This window comes from Rhinatrema bivittatum, chromosome 11 (genome assembly GCF_901001135.1).
Source record: "Rhinatrema bivittatum chromosome 11, aRhiBiv1.1, whole genome shotgun sequence".
Classification (NCBI taxonomy): Eukaryota; Metazoa; Chordata; class Amphibia; order Gymnophiona; family Rhinatrematidae; genus Rhinatrema; species Rhinatrema bivittatum.
The window spans coordinates 74518586-74537417 of record NC_042625.1 but is presented as its reverse complement, the minus strand read 5'-3'; the positions used below and the strand labels follow the sequence as shown (position 1 = coordinate 74537417).

Genomic DNA, 18832 nt, shown 5'->3' with positions numbered 1-18832 from the left:
ATCACAATGAATCAGATAGCGTGAGCTGTTTTAGCAAAGTGATAAGATGAATCAAATCACGAACAAACAAGAGGATCAGGGGCATAAAGGGTTGTAGGAACCTGTTGACAAAGATAAAGAGAGGCTCAAGGAGGGAACCAATCCTGGAAATGATAGGATGTCTGGGGGATTCACTAAGGTCATGTGAATCTTTGGGAGAATGTAGAAGACAGGTGTGAGGTGATGTTTCTCGATCAAAAAGTCAGCCTCGTGTTCAGTAAGGTAATGACAGGACAAACCTGACTCAAGCTGAGAGATCTGAATGGTGAATGATGCTGTTTCATGAATTTAATCCACATGGTCCAGCACCAACACCCCTCCCCCTTTCTCAGTGGGCTTAATCACAGTAGTGTGATCAGAGGCCAGATATTTAATGGCAAGGCATTCAAGGCTTGAGACATTCTGAAACTTAAAAAATTTATTGTTATCAATCATAGAGAGATGATGTAACTCAAGATGTTCAAGTGTTTTCAAAAGGGGGTGGACAGGGCCCAGGAGGACCCACCATGATCTTCTACAAATAATTGAAGTATCAGCACTTGGTATTTGTGTGGAGAAAAACAGTTTCAGCTGTAGGAGCTGGAAAACCTTTTGCAGATGTATCCATACTTAAAAGGATTATATCTATTAGTAGGAACAAAAGATAAACCGTTTTGAAGCACCTGGACATCAAGGAGAGAAAGTTGTCTAGATGAGAGATTAAACACTAAGTAATCTGCAAGCTCAGAGTAGTGGGCTACTGCCATGGGTTGTTTATAGCAAGTTTTGAACGCATCACCCAATGTGTGCGAGGTGGACTTTGCTGTCTGGGACGGCTCAGAAAATTGCGAAGAACACTGGAAACCTGTTGGTGTCTGGTATCCTGTGGTTGATCTAAAAAAAGGGGTCAGGGGGAACAGCAGATGACAAGGGAACAGATGATGTAGTAGAGAGATGATGAATAGCAGTGCATAGTTCATCGCCAGAAGAGTCAGAGGAGCTGTCAAAAGTTACACATTTGCATGAAGAACAGGTTGAGGATATCCAGGGGTAAATGAACCCCTTAGAGTAATCTAATTCATCCTTGAGGAACGTCTTGTATTTGGTGGCCTTCAGGTCTCAGTGAAACTTCTTCATATTCTTTTTGAAGTCAGCTGGCTATTGGGTGAAAGTGTAACCGTCTCTAAAAGTCAGTAAGGAGGTCCAGACAACTGATCCGTAAAGATAGACTTTTATTGCCAGCAAGATGCAGCTAAGACAAAGGCTTAGTACAACTGCATGCCCCTCCCCTTCAGGAGCAGACTCTTATGCACTTTACAGTTCTTATCTTTTACACATGCGTTCTAAGCACTGCTGAGGGAGCATATTCCGGCTGAAGGGGCTACTGACCCCCTCCCTAGACACCCTGGAACTTTCGTGAAACTTCTCCCATGTTCTGCAGGAGAGGCTGCTGGGACTTGCAGTTCTGGAAAGGAATTCGCGAGTCTGCAGTAATACAGCCCATCACATAATACATCCATTGTTCTAATCTAGGTTACAGCAGTGAAAGCTTATCAGAGAATAAGAACAGCGAAGCCAAAAAAATGAAAATGTGCATCCACTGAGATCTGAAGCTTCAAATCGTCCAGATGTGTGTTCTTTTTCTTGATGGGTGATGGCTGCGCGTTTCATTGATCCTTACTTCCTTTAGCGCTAAACTGGGTTTGTATGGATTGAATCCCAGCTGTCAAATCTTCGACCACTCTTCAAGCTTTCTTAAATCTCTTTTCATTCTCTACACCTTCAGACGTGTCCACTTTGTTGCAGATCTTAGTATCATCCGCAAATAGACAAACTTTCCCTTCTTTCCCTTCTGCAATGTTGCTCACAAAGACATTGAATACAACCAGTCCCATCACCGATCCCAAAGATACTCCACTTAACATGTTCTGTTTTCAGAGCAGGTTCCATTTACCATTACATGTTGTCTCCTATCAGTCAACCAGTTTGTAGTCTACTCCATCACCTTGGCGCTCACTCCCATGCTTCTCATTTTATTCACAAGCCTCCTATGCGGGACCGCATCAAAAGCTTTGCTGAAATCCAAGTAGATCACATCGAGTGCACTTCCTGAATTTCAGCAAAGCTTTTGATACAGTCCCGCATAGGAAGCCTCTGATAGTTCATGATGCAGCCTCTGGACCATTGGACAAGTCACTTCCACTGCAATCAGCGTGGAGGTAGTTGGGGTACAATTGGTGCAGTTGCATCAGAGCCCATGCAGTGAACAGACTCCCACCATGGACACTCAGGTGCAGAATTTTGTAGAATTTATAGAAAGCGTGCACAGAATTTTCAGTTTTTAGGTGCATAATTCCCCCAGTAGTAACAATTAGTCTGTTTTCTCCACACACAAATGGTATTTCTGTAACTTCTACTGGGAGCTGACAGAATCCCTACACAAATATTTAAATATTAAGCTCAATGAAGAGATTACAGTGTAAACATTTTTATTTTAAATGTTTCCCTTTCAGAAAATTTACTATAAGATAGGGGGTTCCCAAAATTTTCAAGAGAAGGGACACAGACACTTTCAAAATATCGAGAGGGCAGGGTGGGGGTGTCACTCTGAGTTTGCTAAGTGGGGGAGTGAGAGGACGGGAAAAAACGAGAAAGGCCCTCAGAGTTGTTTGCTAAGAGGGTTTGAGGAGGGACAATTTCTGGCCCTTTTGGTGATTTCAGATGCTGGGGAAGTGTTGTGGCAGATAGTGTCAGTAGTGTTTCCACATTTCTCCAAAACTGGCAATCTTGCCACACTCAAAGTACCTTTTCTTCCTCTCTTATCCAATATCTGGCCCACAGAGTGAAAGCATGCGACACCCTCCTGACGTGTCTCTCACATATAATGTATGACACTTGGCATGTCTGCCATGCTGTTCTTCAGACTTGTTGCCTCCCTGGTGTTAACACCACAGCAGCAGCTACACTGGCAAAATTCAGCACCGGGCTTTGTCTATTTTCAGTCAGCATGGAAACCAATGCCAGAGGTGGGGCTACCACAGGGTCTGTTGAGCACAAGGGCTCGTAGACTTAGCAATGAATTTTGCTGGATTTTCTGCTGCAGGGTCAGTGGTGGTTTCAACCTGCAACTTGAGGTCAGGATGGGATGCGGAGAAAGGGAAAGATGGGGCCAGGTGGGGCTGTTCTGGATTTTTGGTTCTGATAAACTTGTGGGCTGATGGGAAATAATCCCCACTCCTTGCCTGTGGGTGCCCTGCTAATCCCCAGCAGCTCCACAGAAAGCACAGCTTGATACTGCCCAGGCCTTCCCCCCCGTGGCCTGTACCACTCTCCAGAGCAGTCAAAACTCTTCCTAGCTGCATTGCATCCTCTACCCATGTCTTCACCCTAACTAGCCCCGTCCACATGAGCCATGCTAAAGCCTGCAATTCATAATGCGGACAATCTGGGGTTGCCTTGCACTGGCAGGTCTTGTCCAATCTATTCTGATATGCGGCCACTTACACTTCAGTTAGCTGCTGGCAGTGGCGAAACAAGCTCCCACCACTGCCACTGTAGGCTGGATCGAGCTCCTTCTGCCATTGCTGCCAAGGGCCTGATAGCACTCCTTTTGCTATCGCTACCAGGAGTCAGATAAAATTCAGCCAACAGCCGCATCCATAGTTTGCTATAAGATATTGTTTTGTGGGTTGCTTCTTTCTGGATACTTCAGATTTAATTAATTTATCGTGAACGTTCTCTGTGTATGGACGTTGTACAATTTACACAATGTGCAAGATTATAAGGCAATCCGGGGGGGGTGGGGGTTGTTTATTTTTCTTAAAATCAACCAAATGCTTTCTCTTCTGTGTCCAGGAAATCAAGATCCAGTTCTGCCTTCCAGCCAATGGCCATGGACCTTTCTTGTCCAGCTGTAGCAGGGTGTTAAGGAGCAGGATAAAGATTAGGATGGGAAGTTTGGGAAGCATTATCTGACTATAACTTAATGATTAAATGAATTGTAAACCAGAACAGAATGTGCCACAGTTGATCATTAAAACCAAGTATTAGTGCTACTGAAAAGGATAGTGTGGACTCTTCTATGCCAAAGAACTTCAAGAAAGCAAAAAATGATGTTAGAATTTAAAACAGACGCTTTAGCTTATAATAAGTAATTCTCCTCAGGGCTTGAGACACACCTAAGGAATGGGGACAAAATCCATTTACTTTAACTGCACACCCAATCAAGATTTATTACATCTTAGCACAATATACAAGGAATTAATAAATCCCACTTACTGCGATGAGAGATTTGGCGATGTTATCAGTGTTCACCTGCAGCAAGTTGCCTATAATTGGGAGAGGCATCGGGCCGGGGGGGAGCTGACCCCTTTTCTGCAGCATTTTTCCGTACATCACAATCATGTAGGAGATGCAGGCGATCAGCAAGAGAAACAACACAGCCCCAAAATCCATCCTGGAAAGCACTGAGAAACGTCTCTAAACCTGCAAAACAGAATGCACTCAAGTGCTGGGCCTCAAACAAAGGAGAAGTAATATTCTAACACCTCCCCCCCCCCAAATGTTGTCCAGATACTGGAATATTATTCAGGCTTTGAAATGGAAGGAATGATTAAAAATGCCACTCCCGCATCATAATAACCAATAATTAAAATGGCAGTCAATCAAGAAAAATAAACTTAAAAAGACACCTTTACTTACCCTCTCCAGCAACTCTCCTACTCCTTTCTCTTGCAGGCCAAAAGCACTCACCAGAAACAGCAGCGGCTGCTGAAGCTCTGTCCTCACGATCCTCTTCTTAGGGCCCAGAACCAGTCACTCACTCACATACACACCCAGACACACCAGCCCTCAACCAGGTACCCATTCACACCCACACACACCAGCCCTCACCCAGGCACCCATTCACACCCACACACACCAGCCCTCAACCAGGTACCCATTCACACCCACACACACCAGCCCTCACCCAGGTACCCATTCACACTCACACACACCAGCCCTCACCCAGGCACCCATTCACACCCACACACACCAGCCTTCACCCAGGTACCCATTCACACCCACACACACCAGCCCTCACCCAGGCACCCATTCACACCCACACACACCAGCCTTCACCCAGGTACCCATTCACACCCACACACACACCAGCCCTCACCCAGGCACCCATTCACACCCACACACACCAGCCTTCACCCAGGTATCCATTCACACCCACACACACCAGCCCTCACCCAGGCTCCCATTCACACCCACACCCAGGCTCCCGTTCTCACATGCATGCACCGGGCCTCACCGTCAAACCTCTTCCTTCGCTGCAGAGATGGGCTCCAGTTCCGCCACAGCTTTACTCCAGTGGGACTTCTTTTTCACCGCCATGGGGATGGGCTCCCGTGACGGTCTTGCTTGGCCAGGGTCAGGCTTCCTCTTCGCCACCATGGGGATGGGATCCCATGGCGGCCTTGCTTCATTTGTGTCAGGTTTCCTCTTCACCTCCACGGGGATGAGCTCCTGTGGCAGCCTCACTTTGACACTGACACTCCTCCCAACCCCCCACCCACAGCCTATGCTATGTCCCTTCCTCCTGCCTCACCGGCCAATCAGACGCTTCCTCCCTTCTTCCTACTCCCACTGGCAGGTAGAAGGGAGGAGGCCTCCGATCGGTCTGTGCGGGGGCAGGAAGAATAGAGGAGGCTTGCCATTGACCCGCGGGGGCAGGGAACAGGGAGGCACGACCGAGGCAGTGAGACGCCGGGAGCAGAGACACACCTGCTGGTGCTTGCCAACACATCGGATGAGAATCGCTGCTCTACTATGTGAGTTCCCTATTAATCAAAAGTGTTGCCAGAGATCTCATCAAGGACAAGGCTGGCTTGTTCCATTGTTTTTTTGGCTTTCCAGTCCTGTATTCCTTAGAAAATAAAACTACAACTCTGTCAATAGATGGAACAGAAGCAATACCAGGACTCACTCTGAATATCTATGAAGACCTGGGGTCATGAGAACATAAGAAATGCCGTGCTGATCAGAAAACAGTCCATTAAGCCCAGCATTCAGTCTCTGACAATTCCCAGCCCAGGTCACAAGTATCTGGCACATCTCGTTACGTTGATTTATTTCCTGTTACTCATGCCCAGAGATGGCAATAGCTTTCTTTAGTCTACCTGGGTAATAATGTGTTATGTCTTTTTCCTCCAGGAACTTGTCCGAATCACCTTTAAGCCCTGTTCTCTTTGGCTACAGATTCCACAGCTTGATTGCGCATGGAGTAAAAAAATATATATTCTTCCATTTATTTTAAATCTGCTGGTTGAGTCAAGGTGTGTCCTCTTGCTTTAGCATTTTTTGAAAGGATAAATAACCATTTTTATTTACCGGTTCCACCCCACTCATGATTTTATGAACTCCCCTTAGCCATTTCTTTTCCCAGCTGAAGAGCCCTAGCTTGTACAGTTGTGCCAAAGATCCCTGCATGCCTATCATTATCTTCACTAAAGAGTCTGCTGAGGAGTTGCTGTGAGCGCTGCCGTACGGGAGATTAAGCTGAAAGCCAAACAGGAGAACAAGAATGTAAGCCAGAAGCTGCTCATGTGAGTTTCATAGGGACAGAGCTCTGGGGATAGCAGCCATAGACCCTCTTCTACCTCTTCACCTTAATTTACTCCCGTGGATCTTCCTAGATTGGGGATATGTTGTTCTCCCACTTGGTGAAGGAGGCCTCCTGCCTCTCCTCCTGCTACTGATTTCTCCTAAGAAGAAAAATAAGGAGGAGGAAGAGTGAAAGAGAAGGGAGAAGGTGATGGGAAAGAGGAAGTAAGAGAAGGCGAGATGAGCAGAGGGGAGAAGAGGGAGAGAAAGGAGGCGGGAGAGAGCCTGAGCACAGAGAGAGAGATGGGGGAAAGAGCCATTTAGGCACCTAAAATCAGGTTTTCTACACGTTAAGTGGCTATGAAAATTATTCCCTTTACCAATGACTATAACTTAGGGGAAAACTGTGCAGGTTTTGCTGGGTGACTATTTACTGCTTCTGTGCCATCATATACTAAAGACATTCGCTGATATCCATTTGCATCTAGAGAGAGAAGAATGGCAAATCATATCCCTTGCATCCCTGAGTGATTTTCTCAGCACTGTTTAGTCCTCCTGACTGAATCTCTGGTGCACGTGTAGCCTGACCCTCCCCCCTCCCCTATTCTGTCCATAATGGGCAGAACTGGGGTTCTTTCTTGTTGAGGAGAAGATATAGTTTGAGATTCTAGAGGTGCATACATTTGGAATAAATAGGTAAGAACCAGTCTCTAAACAGCACACTTCACACCAGACTGGTGTTGCAAGGAAATTATTTTCTCAAAATAATAAAAAAATAAAAAATTGGCAACCTGTAAATTTAGCTCTGGTGACAGTCATCAAAGCACATTTTTTTTCCAGTACACAGCAGAGGTACACTAAACATGTGACCCCCCCCCCCCCCCCTTTAACTCTTTGAATTATGGACTGCTGCTGAATAAGGCATCTGAAAAGGCTAACTGCAGCTATAAGGGGAAAATCACTGAAATAATGCAGAGATGGAATTCAGGCCTAATTATGCTGCTAGACCAAACATAGTCAGTAAACAATGCATCTTTTTTTTATTGAATAGCACCGACATGTCCATGGGCACTCTGGCATATTCATATTAGTCCCTGAGAATATTCTAAGCTCCTACCCTGGGCACTGTAGCCCTAACAATGATCCCTTTAAGGTACACGGGAGAACAAGATACATTTTAAATTTCCTGGGGCCTGCAGCTCCCATACCCAGTGGAGCTTGGTGAGATTACAACCATAAAACAAGTGAAACACACCTGGAAGAGAGAAAAGTGTCAGCATTTCCCCACGCACCTTAGAGTGAATATAATCAGTTGGTTCTAAAATATTCTCAGACCTCAACACACCCCTTTCTTATTCTGCCTAATCTTAGCTGGATAACTAAGGGGAATACTCAAAATGTATCATTTAGATAGATAACTTGTGAATTTGGACCTCATTTTGAAACGTATGCCTGTAAATAAGGCTGGGGAAAGTACCCACACACATTAGCAGATGTATGTGTGTTTGGGTAATTCTCCTAGGATAACTTTCAAAATGAAACGACACTTGTACTTTTGCTTTGTAAACTAGTGTAAAGCTGCAGGAAAAAGGTTCCCACAGACTTTACACATGGCTGGAAATTATCCCCTGAAAGGCAAAGTCCCCAGCTGAATCCACGACACAAACACACTGACACACTACAGCAGTGCAAGATATATTAGGAAACTGCGAATCACATCTTGGAAGTAGCAAACCAAAGCAAGCTCAAATACTGGCTAAATGGAACCAAAGCTCCCAGAAGGGTGGAAAGGAACTCAGAGCATCCCCCAGAGCAGAGCAAAGTTTTACAGCAGGAGAAGCTTTCAACCCCTCCAGTAACTGAAGATTCTTCACCCCAGGAAATTTACCTCACAGGATGGAATCAAATGCTGGGTAGGAAGGAGTCGGTCAAAGACGAAACCTGCGTCTCCTTTTTTCTTCAGGTTCTGTAGGTCCTCCTTCCTTCAGACGATCTCCCTAATATCCAGTTGTCATGGATTTGCATGTAACCCTCCTTGTATGACTACGTGCATTTGAGATTATCTGCATAGCTGGGCACAAGCCTCTATTAATTAGTGAGTTCTAAGAAACTGAAGCCTCACCTTTCAGTTTCTAATTTGCCATTGGGTAACTGTGTGGGTGTCCCTCATCCACATGCAAACTGTTTTAAATGCTAAGTATCAAACTATAAGGCAAACTCAGACAAGTTGCTGGGATTGCACTATTCTGAACCACATCTTTTATCCAAGGTTTTAATTTCCTGCAGTTTCTAGAAAGGAAAAAAATTACACCAGGAAAATGTGTTGGAGCAGTGGGAGCCATGTGCATGCTATTAAGAAACAGGAAGCTTTATGTGCAGGAATGCTGTACATAAACACAAGTGCAGGAATCTTCAAATACAAGTGGAGGAATCTTGGAAACAAAATACTTCAACTAGAACAAGGCTTGGAAATCAGAAAACAAACAGGGCAGATGCCAAAATGATTGTTGAACCAGCAATGTTGCCCTCCTAGCATGCTTTACATTCTGCTGAGAATAAGAAGCATACCCAGTGCTGGTCCAATTGGACCACTGCAGGGGCATGACTAACTCTCCCAGGAATCAGAACAAATACTAGAAATAGGGTCATGGGTTCAAATCCTATTTATCTGAGCAGTCCAGGGCTTCCTGTGGAAGAAAGCTTAGCTTCAAAGCCCTTTTGCTTTTACACACCAAAATGCCATTTAAGTCTCTCTATAAACAGCACTGATGATCTCTACAGTCTACAGCAGCAATAATCACACAAGTAGAGCTGAGAGGTTTACAATTTAACTTTTACTGACAGCTGATCAAATGGATGAAAAATGTTCTTTGATGTTAAATGAAATTGATTATACATGGAGAAATTAATAGATTTACGACCTTGCTCTTTTGGTAAAAGTATTTAATTGTATAAGCTAATTCCTTAGTCATTTATCTCCTTCTGCTTCCAATTATTCAGATTGAGTAAGTGTAAACCTTCTTCCAATTCTCCCAAATTTATACGAGACCCTTCCCACTGTGAAGTGGTCAGAACAGAAATTCCAGTCACATAAAAGAATGAAAAGTCCCAGTTCTCATACCTCTTCTGAAGTCTTCATCAATCTCATAGATCTCCTGGCAGCACCATGCGGGCATTCACCTCCCAAGCATACACACTTGAGTCAGGACTGAAAATACTCTAGAAAAATAGCTCAACATCTCTCCTCTTGTAATGGATGGGAATCCATTCTTCTAGAGGAAACAGCTACTCCCTCAGGATCTTTCAGGAGAAAGACGCCTCCTCCTCTAGATGTCTGGAAAACCAAGAGGTACTCGGTCCCAATAGAACAAAATTAGAGAAAATTAAAACTTACTCAAATAGGTTAATCAAGTGAGAGAAAGGAAGGATGGAAAATCTTCCTTCTCCAAACAAAATGTCTCTGGGCCATAAAACAGGATTCAGACGCTTGCTTTCTACTGTCTATACCCAGATGCCTGTGAAAAGAACCCTTAAGAGTTCTTTCCCCTGGTAAAATAATAATCAAAAGAGGAATGGCGCGAGCAAGGCTGTCCCACAGAAGAGCAGCTCACGAAGAAAATCTGAACCAAGAATCCACACCCTAAAATGGTGACAGGGGGTTTATAAAGGCTCGAGAACACACCATCTCTTTCTGCCACATGGGGGAGCTCAAACCCCAACCTCTATTCACTAACTTGGCTCACTCCTTTGGTAAGAAAACCAAGGGCTCCTTACACACACAGTATATTGATTTTAGAAGGTGTTTCAAACATTCACCCGCCTATAAAAACTCAGGATGAAACAAGGCAGAATCATTCCTGACCTTCAGAAATATATTATACAAAGTGTTCTGTCAGTTGAAACTGGTGAGCTGAAATCCTGCTTTGAAGCATGACTGATATTTGTTGTTCATATTGTCTAAGAGTCGCTACTTTTTCTGGAGGATTATTTGAGTAGATCTTTCGCCTTTTTCCCTTACACAATACTGATTCAACAACTACAGAATGTTAAGCCCCTTACCCCTGATCCAGCTCCCCTATGAGGAAAGACTAAAGAGGTTAGGACTTTTCAGCTTGGAGAAGAGATGGCTGAGGGGGGGATATGATAAGAGGTATTTAAAATCATGAGAGTCTAGAACGGGTAGATGTGAATCGGTTAGTTACTCTTTCGGATAATAGAAAGACTAGGGGAGCACTCCATGAAGTTAGCATGTGGCACATTTAAAACTAATCGGAGAAAGTTCTTTTTTACTCAACGCACAATTAAACTCTGGAATTTGTTGCCAGAGGATGTGCTTAGTGCAGTTATCCTTCTCCTCCCAGTTTTGAACACCTCTATTTTATTGTAACTTCAGAGTTTCCTTTCACTTGTTACTGTTTGAGTTTATTTGCTTCTTTGCCCCCTGTTAAATGTAAACCAGCATGATGTGATCCTTATCTCAAATGCCGGTATAGAAAAGCACTAAATAAATAAATAAATAAATAAATAAATAAATTATAGCTGTGTTTAAAAAATGATTGGATAAGTTCTTGGAGGAGAAGTCCCATTACCAGCTATTAATTAAATTGACTTAGAGAATAGCCACTGCTATTACTAGCAACGGTAACATGGAATAGACTTAGTTTTTGGGTACTTGCCATGTTCTTATGGCCTGGATTGGCCACTGTTGGAAACAGGATGCTGGGCTTGATGGACCCTTGGTCTGACCCAGTATGGCATGTTCTTATGTTCTTAAAGCAACTCCGGCATAGTCTCCAGCAGCATGCTGTTCCAAGGACCTGGGATAGAGCTTCCTCTAACTCTGCTCTGTCTTTATAGGTCCCCTAGCCAGGAATTCCTGTGACACTGGCTGATGATACACATCTTCCAGGAGTATAGAATGAGGTCTCTTGCAACCGGCTAGTGTCTCAGCCATAGGCATCCTGGTGCCCTTGTGGGCCAGTGCATGGTGCTAGCTTTGTCTTGGTTTGGCCCATCTGCTCTTGTTCCTGGCCCTGATTGTTTTTTCTTCTTTGCTTGTCCTGTTTGCAGAGGTGTAGCTAGAGTATTTGGCACCAGGGAAAGATACCTCTTTGACACGCCCCCTCCCCCCAAAATATAATCTTAAAATTTCCTAAACAGTGATAAAACATTTCAAAACAGCAGACACATCAAGTAACACCCAATAATTAAAACTAATAAGGATTTTAAAACATCTCCTGCTTTCCATATCTGTCATCCTAAGATTGTTGTATATTGGGAGCACGCACTCATACACACACACACAATATGCTCCTTCTCTCTCGTACACAAACGTTCATGCTTTGTGAGAGACAGAGGGAACATGTGCGTGTGTGTGAGAGACACAAACACACTTTCTCTGTACCTCTCTCAAAACACACTTCATCGGTGTCTCTCTCACACACACACGCTTCCTCTATCTCTCTCACATGCACTAATGCTGACAAAAACTGAACTAGAAACCACGAGCCAGATTCTGTATGCAGTGTAACAATGGAAAAGCAGAAAATCACTCTTCCTCAAAACAATACAATCAAAAAATATAAATCAATCAGAATAGTAAAACCATACTAAAAAAAAGCACGTTTGCTTACCGTAAACGATGTTTCCGTAGATAGCAGGATGAATTAGCCATGCTGTCATGGGGGGATCTGTCAATCAGGCCCGGGAGGCGGAGCTTGTCAAAGCAGAGAACAGAGCTTTGCTCTCTGCGGCTGCGCATGTGTTCCCACGCAGGAAAGTAACGGAATCTCCTCAGTCTGTAATTAAGCTGTAGTGTAGTCGAAGACTTGGTGATTGCCAGGGAGGAGGGTGGGTCAGCATGGCTAATTCATCCTGCTATCTACGGAAACATCGTTTACGGTAAGCAAACTTGCTTTTTCCCGTCGATAGCAGGGCTGAATTAGCCATGCTGTCATGGGAGTCCCAAGCTCCTGATCACGTCATTTATGATATATGTGTTTGGACGTGATCTTTGACAGTGTGGCAGTCACCGTGGACAGGAGGATAGAGATTGCAGTATTGCTTGCCCTATCTTCGCATCATTGGCTGTTTGTTGGTCAAGGCAGTAGTGAGATGTGAAGGTATGCAGTGATGACCATGTAGCTGCCTTGCAAATGTCTATGGGTTGCACATTCTTCAGGTGTGCTAAGGAGGTTGCTACTACTCTAACTTGGTGAGCTTTAGGAGTAGATTGTAAATGTAAATTCTGTTTGTCGTAGCAGAATTTGATGCACTGCGCTATCCAACTGGAGATGGTGCATTTAGCCACTGGTAGTCCAGGTGCCTTTGGGTCAAAGGAGACAAAGAGTTGAGAAACACGGGAGTTCGAGCTCGTTCTGTCTTTGTAGTGTGTTAAAGCTCTCTTACAATCCAGTGTATGCAGTAGCTTTTCCCTATCGTTTGCATGCGGTTTAGGGAAAAAAGTTGGTAATTCCATTGTCGGATTGAGATGGAATGGGGTAACTACTTTGGGTAGGAAGGACGGGTGAGTCCATAGAACTACCTTCTGGTGATGAAATTGTAAGTATGGAGGATAATGGACCAAAGCTTGTAACTCACTAACTCTTCGTGCTGATGTTACTGCGACCAGGAATACCACCTTCCAGGTGAGGTATTTAATGTGTGCCGAATCCATGGGTTCAAAAGGATAAAGCATGAGCTGTTCCAGAACTATATTGAGGTTCCATGGAACTGGAGGTTTGGATATCGGAGGACGAATGTGTGTTAAACCCTTTATGAAACGAGTCAGTAATGGGTGATTGGATATAGGAATGTCATTGATTGGTCTATGATAGGCGCCTATGGCGCTGAGGTGAACTCTGATGGATGATGTTGCTAGATCAGTGACATATAGTGTATGAAGATAATCAATGAGCAATTCCGGGGAGCAGTCCAATGGTGGTACACCGTTGGAAGTGCACCAGGCAGAGTAGCGTTTCCATTTATAGCTATAATTTTTCCTGGTTGAGAGTTTCCTTGACTGTAACAAAATGAATTGTGCTGAAGTGGAAACTCCTTGTTCTGTCAGAAGGAGCCTCTCAATCTCCAAGCTGTCAAGTGTAGAGATGAGTGTAGCGGGTGCAGAAGTGTCCCTTGATCTTGGCAGAGAAGATCTTGTCGATTCGGTAATGGAATTGGATCCCTGATGGATAGTCGAAACAGGAAACTGTACCATGGCTGCCTTGGCCAGGCCGGGGCTATGAGTATCAGTTGAGCTTTGTCTGCTATACACTTCTGAATTATTCTTGTTATGAGAGGTATGGGAGGAAAGGCATACAGAAGGCCTGTCGTCCACGGAATGAGGAAGGCATCTTGAGCGATCCTGAATTGACTTGGTCTTATCAAGCAGAATTTGGAAACCTGAGCATTGATCTCTGTTGCAAAGAGATCTATCAAAGGAGTCCCCCACTGCAGAAATATGTCTTGGGCTATTTCTGTATTGAGTGTCCATTCGTGGGGATGAAAGATACGGCTTAGCCTGTCCACTCTTGTGTTTGCAACTCCCGGTAGGTAAGTTGCTTGCAGATGTATGCAATTCTTGTGAGCGTGCTTGAAGATTGTCAGGGTCTCCTTGAAGAGGGACCATGAACCCGACCCTCCTTGTTTGTTGATGTAAAACATCGCTACTTGGTTGTTGTGTAGATCATGACCCTGCGTCCCTTCAGGTGGTCTTGAAAGACTCGCAATGCATTGCGAATCGCTCTGAGTTCCAATAGATTTATTTGTAGATTCTGTTATGAGAGTGTCCATAATCTTTGGGTTTCATAAGTCTCGAGGTGTGCACCCCATCCCTTGCGAGACGCATCTGTGGTTAGGACTGCATTGTGAGATGGGGGGCTGAATAACGCTCCTTTGGACAGGGTAGAGTCTAGGAGCCACCATGCTATATCTGTTTTCATTTCTGCGGTCAGCGATACCTTCTGCGTCAATGGTTGTGAATGCTGTTTCCATTGGCGCTTTAGACCCCATTGCAGGCATCTCATGTGTAGCCTGGTATTGGGAACCATGAAATTCGCCGCTGCCATGTGGCCCAGAATTACTAGGACTTGTCTTGCTGACGGCCTGTGAGTATGTTTCAAGGTGTGTAGAAGGTGACGGAAATGTGATATTCTGTCGTCTGGGAGGTACGCTCTGTTGCATGTAGTGTCCAGGCATGCGCCTATGAACTGCAACTGTTGTGTTGGTTGTAGGTGTGATTTCTGAAAATTTATCACCAACCCTAGCTCTTGCAAACAGTGTATCACTCGATGGAGGTGATCCAGTAAGATGTTTGGAGTTGAGGCTATTATGAGCCAATCGTCCAGATATGGAAAGATGGTTATACCTTGTTTCCTGAGATGAGCCACCACCACTATCATGCATTTGGTGAAGACTCTGGGTACAGCCGATAGTCCAAAGGGAAGAACTTTGTATTGGTAGTGTTGATGTCTGTAGCGAAAGCACAGGTAACGCCACGAGGATGGATGGATTGGAATGTGCGTGTAAGCATCTTTCAGATCGATGGAGCACATCCAATCGTTGGTTTGAATGAGAGGAAGAATTGACTTCAACGATACCATTTTGAATTTCTCCTTGGTGAGAAATTTGTTCAACTCCCTTAGGTCTAGTATGGGGCGAAGGCCCCCAGACGTCTTGGGTATGAGGAAGTACGGGGAATAAAATGCTGCTAAATTGGGGTGTGGTTGGATTTGTCGAATTGCTTGTTGCTTGTGAAGTAAAGCAATTTCCTCCCCCAGTTGTGGATGGGAATTGTGAATCTTGAGTGTGGAAAGATGAGGCAATATGGGTTTTGTGACAAATTGGAGTTGGTAACCTTGACGTACTATCTCCAAAACCCATTGATCTGATGTTATTGTTTCCCAGGCTTTCAGGCAAGCACGAATTCTGCCTGGAGGAGCTTGATGTTGTGGTGGCGGCTGAGTAACTAAAAAGATGACGTCACTTTTGCTGAAGTAGTCGGCTGTTGTGCCTGCTGTCTCTGGTTACGTGGTTTACCTCTTCGTTGATTTGATGTATCGTTTTGTGGAGCAGGACGCTGGTAGGAAGGGTATGGCTGGGTACGAAAAGATTGATAAGATCTATAGGGTCTTCTGGCATATGGTTGCCTACGAGTGGATCCCACATAATGACGTGTAGTCGAATAATTAGGATTCGATGTTAGAGATTGTACTGCTAGAGCTTCTTCTTTTAATTTACTTACTGCGTCCTGAAATTTTTCTCCGAACAGGTTATCTCCTGTACATGGGAGGTTTGTTAGTTTTTCGTGTAAGTCTTCACGTATCGAACTTGAGCGTAACCATGCTAGTCTCCGGGCTGCAATGGCTATTGCAGATGCCCTGGATGATGTTTCATGTGCTTCATAGATTGACCTCAATAGGTGTCGAGAACACTCTTCCATATCATGAAGAGGCTGAGGTATCTGTTCCGCCACTGAGGAATGTATACCTTTCATAGCTTGCATGCACTCATATAGATATTGTACCATGTAGAACTGATGTTGCATAATTCGTGCAGTTAATATCGAGTTATGAAATATTTTCCTGCCAAACTCATCCAAATATTTGTTGTCTTTCCCCGGTGGGAAAGTGGTATGCAACTTTGTCTTCTTGAACCTTTGCAACGCCGACTCTACTACAATTGATGCGTGAGGTAATTGTGGTAGAGTGTATAGGGATGCTTTCTTCATACGAAATTTTATGTCTGTTTTCCTGGAAATGGCTGCAATTGTATAAGGCATTTCCCAGGATTTTTGTAAGACTGAATGCAGGATTTCTTGTGGTGGAAGAGATGTTGGTTCCACTTGAGTATCAAAAATCTTTAGAAGTCCAAGAGTTTCTGTCCTAGGGTCTGTTTCTTTCTGGACCTCTAGATGTAGAATGGTACCCATTTTTTCTAGGAATTTTGGGTATGTAAGGTCTTCAGGAGGGGAATACGGCTCCTGTAGTTGGTCCTGTGGATCCGACAGACATCCCACCGATGATGATGGAGATGTTTGTATTGAAGGAGAATCAAAAGATGTATCATGTACTTGATTTGGCGAGGCTGGTTGGTTTATCATGGGAGATGTCTGTGGTTCTGCCGACTGCTCTTCATGAGACTGTGTTTTATGTTTCGTAGCATTGTCATCATCAATATTAGTCATTTTGAATGATGATTGCAGCGTCTCATAAAATCCTGCTAACGATTGAGACAATTGAAAAAATGCTTCTCTTGTATGAGAGGGCATTACCATACGATTGTCTTGTTGTAGTGAGATAGTTGTTTGCGGAGAAGCTGGAACTTCCCCATCCTTTTGTATTTTATTGATTGAAGTATTTCTTAAGTCTTCCGAATCTGAAGAAGTGATAGAGGAAGAAATTTGTACCACTGCTCTTTTTGAGTAGGTAGTAGATGGCACTTTACGAGATGATTTAGAAGTCGAAGGACTTATCTCCCATGTAGCACTCCTCTTTTTTAATTTTTTAAAATGGGAGTGACTTGAGTACTTATGATAGTCATCAGATGATGAATCAGTATCTGTGGCTTCAGCCTCCAAAGAAGGGCTGTGTGAAGAGTATCGTTTTCGTTTCAACTCTGTCCTTAATTTTTGAGGTGAATAATTGTGGTTTGTACGCGCAGATTTTGATCTATGCGCTGATTTAGATTTATGCGCGGATATAGAGTTATGCGCATGTATGTGCGTATGCGCAGTTATAGACTTATGCGCGCTTGTAGATTTGTGCGCGGAAGTAGATTTGTGCGCGGTTGTGATTGTATGCGCATATCTTCTTGATCGCGCATGCATGGGGTTGTCGGCGCCGATGTGTTGGGCGCCGTGCGCATAAGTTTTTCTGCAGTCGGCGCCGTACACGTAAATTTCTCCGGCGCCGTACGCGTATGTGTTCGGCACGGTGGTTTCTTCTGCGCCATATGCGCCGGAAGCGGTAGATTATGCGCAGACTCCGTCTTCGGCGCAGATATGATATCATACGCAGACGGCGCCATAGGCGCAGAAGTCGTCAGCGCCGAGGCTTCCTTCTCCGTTGATGTATGTTGCGGCTCTATAGGCACTGAGGATTTCTGAGAATCCATTGGCCTTCGTCTTTTTTGTTTTCCCTTACCTCCTAGAGTGGAGGATTTAGGATCCGACGAGAAAGTTTTCTGTTTTGAAGGAGCCGATGAAGGTAACGGGCCAGGCGATGAGCGAGCCTCCGACGGCTCTCGTGAGGCAAACAGTTCCTGAAGCCTATAGGCCCTTTGTTTTAATGCTCTAGGTGACATCCTAGAGCAAAACTCACAATCTTCTCGATTGTGCTGTGGTCCGAGACATTTGTAACATCGGTCGTGACCGTCCGTGACCGACATTGTCTTACCACAATTACAGGGTTTGAAACCCGGCATTTTTAATCTATTTTTAAAACTGAGGAGATATCAGCTCCGCGTGCGTTCCCGCTCGCGGAAAAAACAGACTGAGGAGATTCCGTTACTTTCCTGCGCGGGAACACACGCGCAGCCGCAGAGAGCAAAGCTCTGTTCTCTGCTTTGACAAGCTCCGCCTCCCGGGCCTGATTGACAGATCCCCCCATGACAGCATGGCTAATTCAGCCCTGCTATCGACGGGAAAATATACATTTCAAAACAACTGATGAATAGAATAATATTCAATAATTAGAAGCTCCTGTACAAATTTTTAAAAATTTCCTAAACATCGATAAAATATTTCAAAACAGCAGCCATCAAATAACACCAGTAATTAAAACTAATAAGGATGTTAGACTCTCCCATTCTCTATACCTGTCACCCTGAGATTGTCGTGAACTGGGGATACACACACACACGCAGACACAAACGAAATATGCTCCCTCTGTCTCTCATACAAATACACGCTTGGTGAGAGAAAGAGGGAGCCTGAGTGTGTGTGTGTGTGTGTGTGAAAAAGACATACACACACATTTCCTCCGTCTCTCTCTCACACACATACATGCTTTCTCTGTATCTCTCACACATGATTCCTGTCTCACTCACGCACACACACACATGCTTCCGCTCTCTCACCCCCACCCCCACACACAGACACCCTCTCACACACAGGCACCCTCGGACACACACATTTACTCTTCTGTACACTCACTGTCTCATATCTTTCCCAGAGGCAGGGGATGGGAGAAAACCATCAGTATGAGACCACCTAAGTTTGTATCTG

General features: G+C 44.5%; 3 protein-coding genes across 5 annotated transcripts in view; all 3 read right to left on the bottom strand.

Annotated features, from left to right (window-relative positions):
• The window catches only part of LOC115072974 (cytochrome P450 2F2-like), a 107241-nt gene extending 96512 nt beyond the window's left edge, over window positions 1-10729 (bottom strand). The window contains exon 1 of the mRNA XM_029571039.1: window positions 8498-10729. The gene's annotated coding sequence lies outside the window, so the exon portion shown is untranslated. The remainder of the gene's footprint in view (window positions 1-8497) is intronic.
• LOC115072973 (cytochrome P450 2F2-like) overlaps window positions 1-18832 on the bottom strand; it is an 80631-nt gene that overhangs the window by 45616 nt on the left and 16183 nt on the right. For all 3 annotated transcript variants that reach the window (XM_029571036.1, XM_029571035.1, XM_029571037.1), the window contains one exon: window positions 4297-4503. In XM_029571036.1, coding sequence (XP_029426896.1) covers window positions 4297-4473 — 177 coding nt within the window. In that variant the 5' untranslated portion in view covers window positions 4474-4503. The remainder of the gene's footprint in view (window positions 1-4296; window positions 4504-18832) is intronic.
• The window catches only part of LOC115072975 (cytochrome P450 2F3-like), a 175214-nt gene that overhangs the window by 151614 nt on the left and 4768 nt on the right, over window positions 1-18832 (bottom strand). The gene's annotated exons all lie outside the window — the stretch shown is intronic.